The 15,359-nt window shown below is 43.0% G+C and overlaps 2 protein-coding genes across 2 annotated transcripts in view; both read left to right on the top strand.

Moving 5' to 3' along the window:
* The window catches only part of LOC137528401 (ADP-ribosylation factor-like protein 13B), a 2,482,321-nt gene that overhangs the window by 334,771 nt on the left and 2,132,191 nt on the right, over positions 1–15,359 (top strand). The window lies entirely within an intron of this gene.
* Positions 61–1,527, top strand: LOC137528396 (secreted protein C-like; the record flags this gene model as incomplete). The annotated part of the gene is made up of 2 exons (XM_068249690.1): positions 61–364; positions 1,088–1,527. Coding segments are annotated over 2 exons (744 nt in total), but the record flags the coding sequence as incomplete, so codon positions are not given.

Genomic DNA, 15,359 nt, shown 5'->3' with positions numbered 1-15,359 from the left:
TTCTGGTCCTTTTTACCTGGTTCTTCTTCTGGTTCTGGTTCTCCTTCTTCACCTGGTTCTTCTTCTTCTTCTTCATCTGGTTCTTCATCTGGTTCTTCTTCTTCATCTGGTTCTTCTTCTTCTTCATCTGGTTCTTCTTCTGGTTCTTGTTCTGGTTCTTCTTCTTCTGGTTCTTCTTCTAGTTCTTCAGGTTCTGGTTCTTCTTCTTCTTTTTCTTCTTCTGGTTCTTCTTCTTCTTCTTCTTCTGGTTCTAGTTCTTCTTCTTCTTCACCTGGTTCTTCTTCTTCTGGTTCTTCTTCTGATTCTGGTTCTTCTTCACCTGGATCTTCTTCTGGTTCTTCTTCTGGTTCTTCTTCACCTGGTTATTCTTCTTCTTCTTTACCTAGTTTTTATTCTTCTTCTGGTTCTTCTTCTGGTTCTGGTCCTTCTTCACCTGGATCTTCTTCTGGTTCTTCTTCTGGTTCTTCTTCTTCTTCACCTGGTTATTCTTCTTCTTCTTCACCTGGTTTTTATTCTTCCTCTGGTTCGTCTTCTGGTTCTGGTCCTTCTTCTGGTCCTTCTTCACCTGGTTCTTCTTCTGGATCTGGTTCTTCACCTTATTCTTCTTCTGGATCTGGTTCTTCTTCTTCTGGTTCTTCTTCTGGTTCTGGTTCTTCTTCTGGTTCTTCTTCTTCTTCACCTGGTTCTTTTTCTTCTTCTTCTGGTTTTTCTTCTGGTTCTGGTTCTTCTTCTGGTTCTTCTTCACCTGGTTCTTCTTCTGGATCTGGTTCTTCACCTGGTTCTTCTTCTGATTCTGGTTCTTCTTCACCTGGATCTTCTTCTGGTTCTTCTTCTGGTTCTTCTTCTTCTTCACCTGGTTATTCTTCTTCTTCTTCACCTGGTGTTTATTCTTCTTCTGGTTCTTCTTCTGGTTCTGGTCCTTCTTCACCTGGATCTTCTTCTGGTTCTTCTTCTGGTTCTTCTTCTTCACCTGGTTATTCTTCTTCTTCTTCACCTGGTTTTTATTTTTCTTCTGGTTCTTCTTCTGGTTCTGGTCCTTCTTCTGGTTCTTCTTCACCTGGTTCTTCTTCTGGATCTGGTTCTTCACCTTATTCTTCTTCTGAATCTGTTTCTTCTTCTTCTGGTTCTTCTTCTGGTTCTGGTTCTTCTTCTGGTTCCTCTTCTTCTTCACCTGGTTCTTTTTCTTCTTCTTCTGGTTCTTCTTCTGGTTCTTCTTCTGGTTCTGGTTCTTCTTCTGGTTCTTCTTCTGGATCTGGTTCTTCACCTGATTCTTGTTCTGGTTCTTCTTCTTCTGGTTCTTCTTCTGGTTCTTCTTCATCTTCATCTGGTTCTTCTTCATCTGGTTCTTCTTCTTCTGGTTCTTCTTCTTTTTCACTTGGTTGTTCTTCTTCTTCTGGTTCTTCCTCTTCTTCTTCACCTGGTTCTTCTTTTTCTTCTTCTGGTTCAGCTTCTTCTTCTTCTTCACCTGGTTCTTCTTCACCTGGCTCTTCTTCTTCTTCACCTGGCTCTTCTTCTTTTTCTAGTTTTTCTTCTGGTTCTTCTTCACCTGGTTCTTCTTCTTCTTCTGGTTCTTCTTCTTCTTCTGGTTCGTCTTCTTCTTCTTCATTCTTCTTCGTTCTTCTTCTTCTTCTTCACTTGGTTCTTCTTCTTCTTATTTTTCTGCTGGTTCTGGTTCTTCTTCTGGTTCTATTTCTTTTTCACTTGGTTGTTGTTCTTCTTCTTCTTCTTCTTCTTCTTCTGGTTCTGGTCCTTTTTACCTGGTTCTTCTTCTGGTTCTGGTTCTCCTTCTTCACCTGGTTCTTCTTCTTCTTCTTCATCTGGTTCTTCATCTGGTTCTTCTTCTTCATCTGGTTCTTCTTCTTCTTCATCTGGTTCTTCTTCTGGTTCTTGTTCTGGTTCTTCATCTTCTGGTTCTTCTTCTAGTTCTTCAGGTTCTGGTTCTTCTTCTTCTTTTTCTTTTTCTTCTTCTGGTTCTTCTTCTTCTTCTTCTTCTGGTTCTGGTTCTTCTTCTTCTTCACCTGGTTCTTCTTCTTCTGGTTCTTCTTCTGATTCTGGTTCTTCTTCACCTGGATCTTCTTCTGGTTCTTCTTCACCTGGTTATTCTTCTTCTTCTTTACCTAGTTTTTATTCTTCTTCTGGTTCTTCTTCTGGTTCTGGTCCTTCTTCACCTGGATCTTCTTCTGGTTCTTCTTCTTCTTCACCTGGTTATTCTTCTTCTTCTTCACCTGGTTTTTATTCTTCCTCTGGTTCGTCTTCTGGTTCTGGTCCTTCTTCTGGTCCTTCTTCACCTGGTTCTTCTTCTGGATCTGGTTCTTCACCTTATTCTTCTTCTGGATCTGGTTCTTCTTCTTCTGGTTCTTCTTCTGGTTCTGGTTCTTCTTCTGGTTCTTCTTCTTCTTCACCTGGTTCTTTTTCTTCTTCTTCTGGTTCTTCTTCTGGTTCTGGTTCTTCTTCTGGTTCTTCTTCACCTGGTTCTTCTTCTGGATCTGGTTCTTCACCTGGTTCTTCTTCTGATTCTGGTTCTTCTTCACCTGGATCTTCTTCTGGTTCTTCTTCTGGTTCTTCTTCTTCTTCACCTGGTTATTCTTCTTCTTCTTCACCTGGTGTTTATTCTTCTTCTGGTTCTTCTTCTGGTTCTGGTCCTTCTTCTGGTTCTTCTTCACCTGGATCTTCTTCTGGTTCTTCTTCTGGTTCTTCTTCTTCACCTGGTTATTCTTCTTCTTCTTCACCTGGTTTTTATTTTTCTTCTGGTTCTTCTTCTGGTTCTGGTCCTTCTTCTGGTTCTTCTTCACCTGGTTCTTCTTCTGGATCTGGTTCTTCACCTTATTCTTCTTCTGAATCTGGTTCTTCTTCTTCTGGTTCTTCTTCTGGTTCCTCTTCTTCTTCACCTGGTTCTTTTTCTTCTTCTTCTGGTTCTTCTTCTTCTTCTTCTTCTTCTTCTTCTTCTTCTTCTTCTTCTTCTTCTTCTTCTTCTTCTCGATTGTCTTGTCGCCAGCGGCGGTCGACAGGAAAACGTTCTGTCTGTTAGGATCGCATTCGCCCTAGCGGTAGTGGCGGTGGTTCCTTCTGTACTCTGTCTTAGGGGATCAAGCCAGAGCAGCGGTTGCTACTGGTTGCTCCTTCTGTCTGTCTTGTCTGGAACGAATGCTTGCTGTAGGCTCGGTGAGGTAACCGTTTAGCAAGCGTTTGCGTTCTCTATTCATTTTCGTGTAACGTTGGTTAGGGAAGGCGTGCTTTGTCTGTGTTGCGCTTTTCATGCGGAGACCGCGCCATTAGCGTGCTTTGTCGCTGTTGCGCTTTTCGTGCGGCGACCGTGCTTAGTGAGTGATTTTGTTACTTTCCTTGGCGTTCTGATCATTGTTATTGCTGTGTCTTTCTTGTTATACTTGTGCTCTGTCTTACTCGGTCTTGTGTCACTGTTGGCAATCGCCAGTCTTGCGATTGCGTTCCCACTTGGTTTCCGCTGTTGTGTGTTCACCGTCGCCAGGTGGCGACTAGATTGGTGGACATACATACATTATATCTCTGTGCTTATTCAGTCTTGTGTCGCTGTTAGCAATCGCCATCTCTTGCGATTGCTTTCTCACTTGGCTTCCGCTGTTGCGTGTTCACCGTCGCCAGGTGGCGACTAGATTGGTGGACATACATACATTCTATCTCTGTGCTTATTCAGTCTTGTGTCACTGTTAGCAATCGCCATCTCTTGTGATTGCTTTCCCACTTGGTCTTGACTGTTGTGTGTTCACCGTCGCTAGGTGGCGACTAGATTGGTGGACATACATACATTCTGTCTCTGTGCGCACTCTCTTTCACTAGGGGCTATCTTGCCCTGTATTGCTTCCTATCGTACAATTCCTATATGGCATCTGTGGCAGTACAGAGGGGTTGTTCCTCTGCTCTCCACAGCTCCACCGCTCCACCTGCCGGCGGGAATTCCCCTCGACTGGTGCATTGCACCGCAGCTGGGTTCTGTTGTTCAGACGTTTGTGGAGGATTTCCGCAGTGTCGGCGCGCATCTTGTGCGCTGACCACGGAAATAATTCCACAATCGTTACATTCTGGTTCTTTTTCTGGTTCTGGTTCTTCTTCTGGTTCTTCTTCTTCTTCTTCCTCACCTGGTTCTTCTTCTTCTTCTGGTGCTTCAGGTTCTAGTTCTTCTTCTGGTTCTTCTTCTTCACCTGGTTCTTCTTCTTCTGGTTCTGGTTCTTCTTCTTCTTCTGGTTCTACTTCTTCTTCTTCTGGTTCTTCTTCTTATTATTGTTCTGGATCTTCTTCTTCTTCACCTGGTTCTTCTTCTTCTTCTTCTGGTTCTGGTTCTTCTTCTTCTTCACCTGGTTCTTCTTCTTCTTCTTCTGGTTCTTATTAGAGATGGGACGACGAATCCGGCGAATCCACGAATCCCTCGAATATTGGGAAATATTCGATATTCGTGGATTCGAATCCCGACGCCATTTTCCACTTTACGAATCCGCCGAATCCCGACGCTGCATCGCCGCGCATCCGCCGCTCGCACTCGTCCTCCTCCGACCGCCCCGCGCCTCCTCCGCCCGGCCGCCCGCATACTTTGTATCAACTCACCCGTCCAGTGGAGCGCAGACAGAGCGGCAGACCTCTCGCTGACTTCCTGGTTCCCTCTAGTGACGGCTTTTACAATGACGTCATCAGTAAAAGCCGGTCCGGCCACTAGAGGGAACCGAGAAGTAAGGACGAGGTCTGCCGCTCTGTCTGCGCTCCACTGGACATGTGAGTTGACTTGACACTTATGCAGGGGTGAGCGAGGAGGCACGGGGGACGGAGGAGGCCATGGGGGTGAGCGGAGGAGGCACGGGGGGGGGGGGGAAGCGACACCTACCTACCTACCTACCTACCTACCTACCTACCTACCTACCTACCACTTTACCTACCTACCTGCCACTATACCTACCTAAAGGCCCCCTATACGTACCTACCTACCTACCGGGCACTATACCTACCTACCTACAGGCCCCTATACCTACCTAAAGGCCCCCTATACTACCTACCTACCACTATACCTACCTACCTACAGGCCCCTATACCTACCTAAAGGCCCCCTATATGTACCTACCTACCTAAAGGCCCCTATACCTACCTAAAGGCCTCTATACCTACCTACCTAAAGGCCCCCTATACGTACCTACCTACCTAAAGGCCCCTATACCTACCTACCTAAAGGCCCCTATACCTACCTACCTACATACCTACCTACCTACCTACCTACCTACCTACCACTTTACCTACCTACCTGCCACTATACCTACCTAAAGGCCCCCTATACGTACCTACCTACCTACCGGGCACTATACCTACCTACCTACAGGCCCCTATACCTACCTAAAGGCCCCCTATACTACCTACCTACCACTATACCTACCTACCTACAGGCCCCTATACCTACCTAAAGGCCCCCTATATGTACCTACCTACCTAAAGGCCCCTATACCTACCTAAAGGCCTCTATACCTACCTACCTAAAGGCCCCCTATACGTACCTACCTACCTAAAGGCCCCTATACCTACCTACCTAAAGGCCCCTATACCTACCTACCTACATACCTACCTACCTAAAGGCCCCTATACCTACCTACCTAAAGGCCCCTATACCTACCTACCTACCTACCACTATACCTACCTACCTACAGGCCCCTATACCTACCTAAAGGCCCCCTATATGTACCTACCTACCTAAAGGCCCCTATACCTACCTAAAGGCCTCTATACCTACCTACCTAAAGGCCCCCTATACGTACCTACCTACCTAAAGGCCCCTATACCTACCTACCTAAAGGCCCCTATACCTACCTACCTACATACCTACCTACCTAAAGGCCCCTATACCTACCTACCTAAAGGCCCCTATACCTACCTACCTACATACCTACCTATACTTAAGGCCTTATACCCTGCTACCTATACTGAAGGTCCCTTTAACTACCTACCTACCTACAGGACACTATACCTACCTACCTACCGGCCACTATACCTACCTACCTACCTACAGGCCACTATACCTACCTAAAGGCCCCCTATACGTACCTACCTACCTACCTACCTAAAGGCCCCTATACCTACCTACCTACCTAAAGGCCCCTATACTTACCTACCTACCTACCTACCTAAAGGCCCCTATACCTACCTACCTAAAGGCCCCTATACCTACCTACCTACATACCTACCTATACTTAAGACCCTATACCCTGCTACATATACTGAAGGTCCTTTTAACTACCTACCTACCTACAGGACACTATACCTATCTACCGGCCACTATACTTACCTACCTACCTACAGGCCACTATACCTACCTAAAGGCCCCCTATACATACCTACCTACCTACCTAAAGGCCCCTATACCTACCTACCTAAAGGCCCCTATACCTACCTACCTACATACCTCCCTTTACTTAAGGCCCTATACCCTGCTACCTATACTGAAGGTCCCTTTACCTACCTAAAGGCCCCTATACCCACCTACATACCTACCTATACTTAAGGCCTCTATATACCCTGTTACCTATACTGAAGGCCCTATACCCTGCTACCTATACTGAAGGTCCCTTTACCTACCTAAAGGCCCCTATACCTACCTACATACCTACCTATACTTAAGGCCTCTATATACCCTGCTACCTATACTGAAGGCCCATATACCCTGCTACCTATACTGAAGGCCCCTATACCCTGCTACCTATACTGAAGGCCTATATACCCTGCTACCTATACTGAAGGCCCATATACCCTGCTACCTATACTGAAGGCCCATATACCCTGCTACCTATACTGAAGGCACATATACCTTGCTACCTATACTGAAGGCCTATATACCCTGCTACCTATACTGAAGGCACATATACCCTGCTATCTATACTGAAGGCCCCTATACCCTGCTACCTATACTGAAGGCCCATATACCCTGCTACCTATACTGAAGGCCCATATACCCTGCTACCTATACTGAAGGCCCATATACCCTGCTACCTATACTGAAGGCACATATACCCTGCTACCTATACTGAAGGCACATATACCCTGCTACCTATACTGAAGGCCTATATACCCTGCTACCTATACTGAAGGCCCATATACCTTTCTACCTATACTGAAGGCCCATATACCTTGCTACCTATACTGAAAGCTACCAATATTGAAGGCACCCATACCTAGCTAGCTATACTGAAGGCACCTTTACCTCGCTACCTATACTGCGGGCAACTATACCACGGATCGCACAATTCGTATGTGCAGGATTCGTTAGATTCGGGATTCGAAAGGTTCGAGATATTCGAGAACCTTTTTAGATTCGGATCCGGATTCGGATTCGAAGAAATTGTGGATTCGTCCCATCCCTAGTTCTTATTCTTCTTCTGGTTTTTCTTCTTCTTCACCTGGTTCTTCTGGTTCTTCTTCTGGTTCTGGTTCTTCTTCTTTTTTTTTTCGATCAACAAAACTCAGTTTATTGAGGTCTTACAAGTCATACAAAACAGTAACGGGTAGGAACTTTCATACATCAAGAATAAAGCACATAAAAATACAACAAATTTGAGCATATCTTGTCTGATATTATCATTCTAAGCTCTTGATAAGCCAATATTTGCCAAAATCTGGTCTCTGATAAGATCTGGATCTACATAGTCTTGTGCGGCCAGCCAGTTGAACCATATTTTTTCAAACTTACCCACAGCCCCTCTATGTTTATAAATATTTTTTTTTTAATTTTAAAGAAGCATTTACCTGCACTATCCACATATTTATAGTGGGGGGGGGTTGGGATTTTTCCACATCTGAAGAATCAATTTTCAAGCCACAAACAACACTCTTAGAATTGCAATTCTAGTGTGATCGGCTATAGTACCATCCTCAAATGCCCCCAGTACACAAACCACCTCAGTGCGTGGAATCTTTATATTAAAAATTTGGTCTATGGCCATCAAAATATTGTTCCAGTATCTTCGTAATTTGGGACAGTTCCAGAGCTTGTGTAACAAGTCTCCGTGATCTCTAGCACATCTAGGACAAGCTGGCGAGGGAAGTAGGCCAAATTTAAATAGTCGTTTAGGTGTGTAGTGAGACCTATGAATTATCTGAAGCTGAGTGAACTTCTGGGTAGCATTTACTGATAACAGGGGTATAGCCTGAAGGGCCTCCAGTCAATCTTGATCTTTTAGAGTCGGAATATCTTTGGTCCACATATCTCTACATTTCAACGGGAATTTTCAGTGAAAATCCTCAAGTAACATAAGATAACATTGGGAGATAATGCCTTGTTTGGTCGTTGCTTGGGCCACCATATTTAAAACAGGGGATGATTGAAGTCTAAACTTGTATGTCTCTGCCTGTTTCATAATTGCGTGTTTAAGTCGTAGGTATTGGAATTGTAGAACCCCCTTAGAAATTGGATGGCACCTTTGTACTACTGAGTTAAAAGACACAAGGCCCTCCCCATTCCATACCGGGGTATATATTGTAAAACCAGTAACCTGTTGCAGGAACCTAACTTTGTGCCAAACCTTGTGCATGAGAGTAAATGTGGGCATTTTAGGTTGTATCATATTAACGCTACCTCCCTCCAATGCTTCATATATTGTTTTAGAGCTCAGCCAGTAATTTAAGAGATTTCTACTTGATTCCGCCAAATCTTCTTGTTCCCATCCCCCAAATGTTGCATCTGAGCCGAAAGAAAATATATCCATGGATTAGGGACTGCTAGCCCCCCTTCCTCCTTGGAGTGCTGTAGAAGTTCAAGTTTAATTCGGGGCTGTTTTTTGTTCCATATCAGATCTCTAAACATCCTGTCAAATATTTTGAATATTTTTTTAGGCAACCATACGGGGGAATTATGTAGAAAGTATAGAATTTGCGGCATTAAGACCATCTTTATAAGGTTTACTCTGGCTACCAGCGATAAAGGTAACTTCAGCCATGCTTTAATTTTAGACCTAGATCTATCTAGTAGGGGAGCAATATTTAATTGCTCAAATTGAGTGGGCTCCCTGGATATGACTATTTCCAAATACTTGAAAGATCCTACCACTTTTAATTTAGATTTTGCTACAAGGGGAGGTATTATAAATGGATCTACTGGCATTATACAGGACTTGTCCCAATTCACAGAGAGACCAGAGTATTCTTTACATTTTTGAAGTAAAGTAATAGTGGCTTTTAATGAGGACTGTGTATCTGCCAAATATAACAATGTGTCGTCCGCTTAAAGCGATATTTTTTCTTCAATGTCCCCGTATTGGAACCCCAAAATGTAAGAGGAGCCCCTTACACAGTCTGCAAGAGGCTTGATGGCAATTGCAAAAAGCAACGGCGATAGGGGGCAACCCTGCCTCATACCGCGCTGCAGATTAAATGGGGATGAAACAGAGCCATTAGCCCTTATAATAGCAGAGGGAGATCGATACAGTGTCTTCACCCACCCAATAAAATATGGACCAAGCCCCAGATGCTCCAGTACCCCACATAAATATGTCCATTCCACACTATCGAAGGCCTTGGCTATATCCAATGCAAGAATTGCCCTGTTGCCCGCGTTATCCGCTTGGGCTTGAAGATTTAAATAGAGCCTACGGATATTATTTGCAGTGGCTTTTTGCGGCATAAACCCAGTCTGATCTGACGAAATCACTGTTGTAATCACTTTAGACAATCTATTTGCCAAGGCCTTCGATATTATCTTGACGTCTGTATTCAGGAGTGATATCGGGTGATTGGACTCCGCCAAAAGCAAGTCTTTATCGGATTTGGGTATGAGTACAATTGTAGCTACATCCAAGGAGGGAGGTAAGCTTCCAATTTCCTGTGCCCTAGTAGCCATTTCTAATAATTTAGGCAGCAGTATTTCCGAGTACTGTTTGTATGTTTCAGCTGGAAGACCGTCTGTCCCCGGGGCTTTATTGTTTGCCATAGAGGCCACGGCTATTTCTAACTCCTCCAAGGTTAAAGGAGCCTCTAGTAATTGCCTGTCCTCCGATAATTTGGCCATAGGGATATGCATTAAAAAATCGTTAATCTCTCGGCTAGAGCACAAGACTTTGGATGAATAGAGATCTGCATAGAATCTTTAAAGCTCCCTCAAGACATCTGCTGGCTCATCTACCAAGGTTCCCGAGGGGGTTTTAAGTAACGGGATAGAACTCGAGCCCTGTTGTGCTCTTACAATAGTTGCCAGAAGATGTCCTGTCTGGTCTCCCTGGTCAAAGAACGCCTGTTTTATGAAAAATCAGTTCTGATTGGCCTTACTAAGAATACATTTTTGGTACTGCTCTTGAGTAGCCAGCCACTCTACTTTGTGTGCATTAGATGGGTCACTAATATATCATTTTTCGGCTTCAGATACAGCCAGCTTGTGTAGTTTCACCCATTCAGTGGAGTCTGTTTTAACTCTATTAATTGCTTGGATAAACAATTCGCGTATAAATGCCTTAAACGCCTCCAGCGTCCACTGAGATTCTAATAGGGACTCATTTACATTAAAAAATTCTCGTAGTTTTTTTTTATAATCTCTATATGAGAAGTTATAAGTGGGAACCAAAAAGCGTTCATCTTCCAGGGAGGCCTATTTGCCTGTGACATCGCACCCATTTGCATATTAACCACCATAGGGGAATGATCTGATAGACCCCTCGCCTCATAGTGTATTTCTTTGAGACATGACAACATAGACTGATTTGCTACAGTAAAATCAATTCTAGATAACGTCATATGTGTTTTATTGAAACAAGAGAACTCAATAAGGTCAGGGTTCCTAGATCTCCAGACTTCTGTTAGGCCTAATTCGCCTAAAGTTTTACATAAGTGTGTATAACGTGGGGTGTCTCCTTTAAATCCCATTTTATCCAAATCCAAATCCAAACAACAATTGAAATCTCCACCCAGCACGATAGGCAAGTTGCTTTTATCATTTAAATAGGGGAGTAAAAGTTTAATTGTATTGAAAGAGTACGGAGGGGGAATATATAAAGCAATTAGAGTTGGGCCGAACGGTTCGCCGGCGAACCTGGTTCGCGCGAACCTAGGTGGTTCGCGTGCGGGTACCGCACGCGAACTTTATTGCGGAAAAGTTCGCCCCATTGCGGTTCGCCCCATAATGCACTGAGGGTCAACTTTGACCCTCTACATCACAGTCAGCAGGCCCAGTGTAGCCAATTAGGCTACACTAGCCCCTGGAGCCCCACCCCCCCTTATATAGGCAGGCAGCGGCGGCCGTGGCCACTCGTGTGCCTGCATTAGTTAGAGTAGGGCGAGCTACTGCAGTCTCTCATAGGGAAAGATTAGTTAGCCTTAGCTTGTCCCTGGCTGCATACCTGTTCATTGATCCTGCCACTGCATACCTGTTCATTGATCCTGCCACTGCATACCTGTTCTGTGAACCCACCACTGCATACCTGTTCTGTTCAGTGGACCCGCCACTGTATACCTGTTTAGTGAACCCGCCACTGCATACCTGTTCTGTTCAGTGGACCCGCCACTGTATACCTGTTCAGTGGACCCGCCACTGCATACCTGTTCTGTTCAGTGAACCCGCCACTGCATACCTGTTCTGTTCAGTGGAGTTTGGTGTGTCAGTGTGAAGCAGTACCTTAATTACACTCCCTGATTGATGTATACACATGCAAGATGTTTTAAAGCACTTTAGGCCTGTCATTTAGCATTCAATGTGATTTCTGCCCTTAAAACGCTGCTTTGCGTCAAATCCAGATTTTTCCCGGTGACTTTTGGCGTGTATCCCACTCCGCCATGCCCCCCTCCAGGTGTTAGACCCCTTGAAACATCTTTTCCATCACTTTTGTGGCCAGCATAATTTTTTTTTTTTTTCAAAGTTCGCATCCCCATTGAAGTCTATTGCGGTTCGCGAACTTTAACGCGAACCGAACCTTCCGCGAAAGTTCGCGAACCCGGTTCGCGAACCTAAAATCGGAGGTTCGGCCCAACTCTAAAAGCAATCACAATACAATCTCTCTTGTAAAATTTTCCATGAATTATTATGTATCTGCCCTCGGAGTCTATTATCTCATGGATATGTTCATACTCGATTCCTACGTGAATCAATATGGAGACACCCCTCGAATACGACGTATGCATTGAATGAAAGGAGCGAGCAACCCATCGCCTATTCAGCCACCCAAGTTTGTCCTTGATTAAGTGAGTCTCCTGAAGACAATAAATGGCTGGAGCAAATGTTTTAAGGTATGTAAAGATAGCCTGCCTCTTAGTGGGATCAGAGATACCTCTCACATTCCAGCTAAAACACTTAAAAGACATATTCTATGTTTAAATCTACTGTCTTGGTGCAACCAGCTGCCGCACATATCTTCCTGTACCTTTGCCCTACCTTCAGAATAGCATAATAAGAAGACCTCAATAACCTCCTCTAAACTATTTACATGACTTAAAGTAAACCTTAACCTCTGAACCGTTGGTTCTGTAACATTATTGAAATAAAACATTAACACATATAGGAGTCCTGGAGCCCCAGGTACTCCCTTAATTCATGAGAACAAATATGTCATCAAGCCTCCTCGAATCCGACAGCGCAATTTAAACTTTCACACGCTATCAGGAATCAAGAAGGCCCAGTCCAAGCAGATAAAACAATGCTTCCCGGTGTTGCAGATATGTAATGAAGTGGTAAGACATAGTAGCTGTTTTGAGCTTTTCCAGTTACATATCAAAGGGAGCTAGATATGTCTGTATAGTAAATGAAAGCTAAAAAGCAATATTGAGCCGTGAAACCATATCCCAGACAGCCATGAGATATATTACTACCAGATATATCCTGGGTGCCCACCCGTAAACAGATAAAACATAGATACTAGATAGTTCCAATATTGGAAAGAAAAAAGAAAACATTTTTTCCCTCTTTTGAGGGGGAGAAAAATAGTGCCGTTTTTAGAGGTAATCCAGGTGGGATTATAGAAAGTCATTTCCCCTTTAAATGTCTCAGGTTTCTTCTTCTTCAAGCTGAGTTTTAATGTACTGTTCATTTTTATCGAGCCATTGCATAGCCTCCCCAGGCTCTTGAAAAAAGTGAGCTTCATCCTTCCAGATAATTCTAAGTTTTGCCGGGTATATCATAGCATACTTCAAATTAAGTTTCTGTAGTCTTTTTTTGGTGTTAGTGAACTGTGCCCTCTGCTGCTGCACTTCCGCGGAAAAATCAGGATATAACTAGATCCACTGTCCATTATATCATATATGCGTACGTCAAAAAAAGGCGTCGGGAAAAAAGGGCGCCTGGTGTAAACCTTATGAGGAAATAACGTTTATCCAAAAATAAAACCTATTTTTACGATTACTATAAAGTTTATTCAAATTAAATCTTGAATTAATTTTTATCTGTTCTCATATTGTTGAAACGCTATTTATCGATTGTTGTACTGTTAAAACGCTATTTTATAATTAAAGTATATTAAAAAGGGCGACGGGAAAAAGGGCGCGTGGATTAAACTTTATAATGATTTTTTTTTTATAAATTAAATGTTAAAATAACATTTACTTCAATTTAATCATTAAAATAAAAGTAGAAATGATGGATAGTTAAATTACTATTTACTGTTCTTATGCACTGGTGAACACTTACATTAACGTTTACATGATCATATTAATAAATCATATTATAACGATTGGTGAAAATTCACATAAACACTGTTTAATGCTTTTTGAGAAAACATACATTAACGGTTAACAGTTACAAACTACAATTAACTTTTAGATGATCTTATTAATAAATCACATTATAAGAATTCAGGATAACTCACATAAACGTTGTTTGATATGTAACGTTTGTAGTAAATCTGAGATAAAGATTTACAGAACAGATATCATAAAATGTTTATTACTTTTAAACTCAATATAATATTACAGATCGAACAAGTGTATTAATAATCATTGTAAATGTACAGATAAAAATATATTTTAATTTTTGTACTGCTGTAAAGTTGCAAAGTAAGGAAAGTTATCTTAACGCAATCACTTGTGAGTGTATTGTCCATACGCTGGTTGTCATAACATCTCTATTCGAACGGTTAATAATTTAAATAATTAATACTGAATTCGAACAATTGAAATGTAGTCCTTAGGGTGGCCACTAATGATCCAATCTTTTTCATCCAATCTTACCAAATCTATGTAGTATAAGGGGAAATTCAGTGAATTTACTGAATAGATACTTCAGGCAGTTTCCTTATATTACATAGAAATGGCAAGATTGGATGAAAAAGATTGGATCATTAGTGGCCAGCTTAGTTGTACTATTTCATACCTGGCACGGTTTATATATTCTCCCATGACTGCTGCTGTGCCTTTTCACTAGTGGATTCGTTCTTCGGGTTCTTCTTCTTGACGCCTCATTGCAGCTGACTTGCCCTTAAAGGGGGGTAGGGGGGTCAGGGGAAAATGAGTTGAACTTACCCGGGGCTTCTATTGGTACCACGCAGACGTCCTGTGCTCGCACACCCACTCCGACCCCGCCTCCGGTTCACTTCTGTAATTTCAGACTTTAAAGTCTGTAAAGCACTGCGCCTGCGTTGCTGGGTCCTCACTCCCGCTGATGTCACCAGGAGCGGACTGCGCATACACAGACCAAGCTGGACTTGTGCCGTACGCTCCTGGTGACATTAGCAGGAGGGAGGACACGGCAACGCAAGCGCATTGGTTTTACGACTTTAAAGTCTGAAATTCCATAAGTGGACAAGAGGCGTGGCCGGAGCATCCGTGAGTGGCTCCGCGGACACAGGACGTCTGAGGGGGACCATGACAACACCCGGGTAAATTCAACTCATTTTCCCCTGACCCCCCTAAAGTGTCTCTTTAACGTACGCATAGTTTGTTACTTTCATGGACCGGTTTTTCAGCCAACGGACGAAGAATTTGCTCATCTTGTATAACACTTGTGTATGTCATGAGGTGCTAATGGTGTGGCCTACTTTTCTGTTGTTTTGTTAATGCTACTTGCTTATGTATTACATCTGAGTTAATAGTAACAGTGGTCTGTGTTCTGTAAGGAAAACAGCAACAAGGATTGGAAAACATGCCACTGACTACAGTAGCTGATGACCCATTTCATCTGAGTAATGTATTCATTTTCTGTAATGGAGCATCAGGAGGCTCTTGAATGCTGTTACAATTAGTGTGGAATTCTTAGCATACACAAGGTACTTGGTGTACAAGCGCACTTTAATATAAAATACAGAATTTAAACATTGTTAACAGTGGTTACCAAGTACTTTGTAATGGTGCTTGAAAGACTAAAGTAATGTTCCAAATAAGTACCCTTCTTTTGTTGAACTACAGAAATTCCAAATAAGTTATATGTTTCACATAACCCTCTTCGTATC

Source organism: Hyperolius riggenbachi, chromosome 8, assembly GCF_040937935.1.
Source record: "Hyperolius riggenbachi isolate aHypRig1 chromosome 8, aHypRig1.pri, whole genome shotgun sequence".
NCBI lineage: Eukaryota > Metazoa > Chordata > Amphibia > Anura > Hyperoliidae > Hyperolius > Hyperolius riggenbachi.
This window is presented reverse-complemented; position numbering and strand designations above follow the sequence as displayed.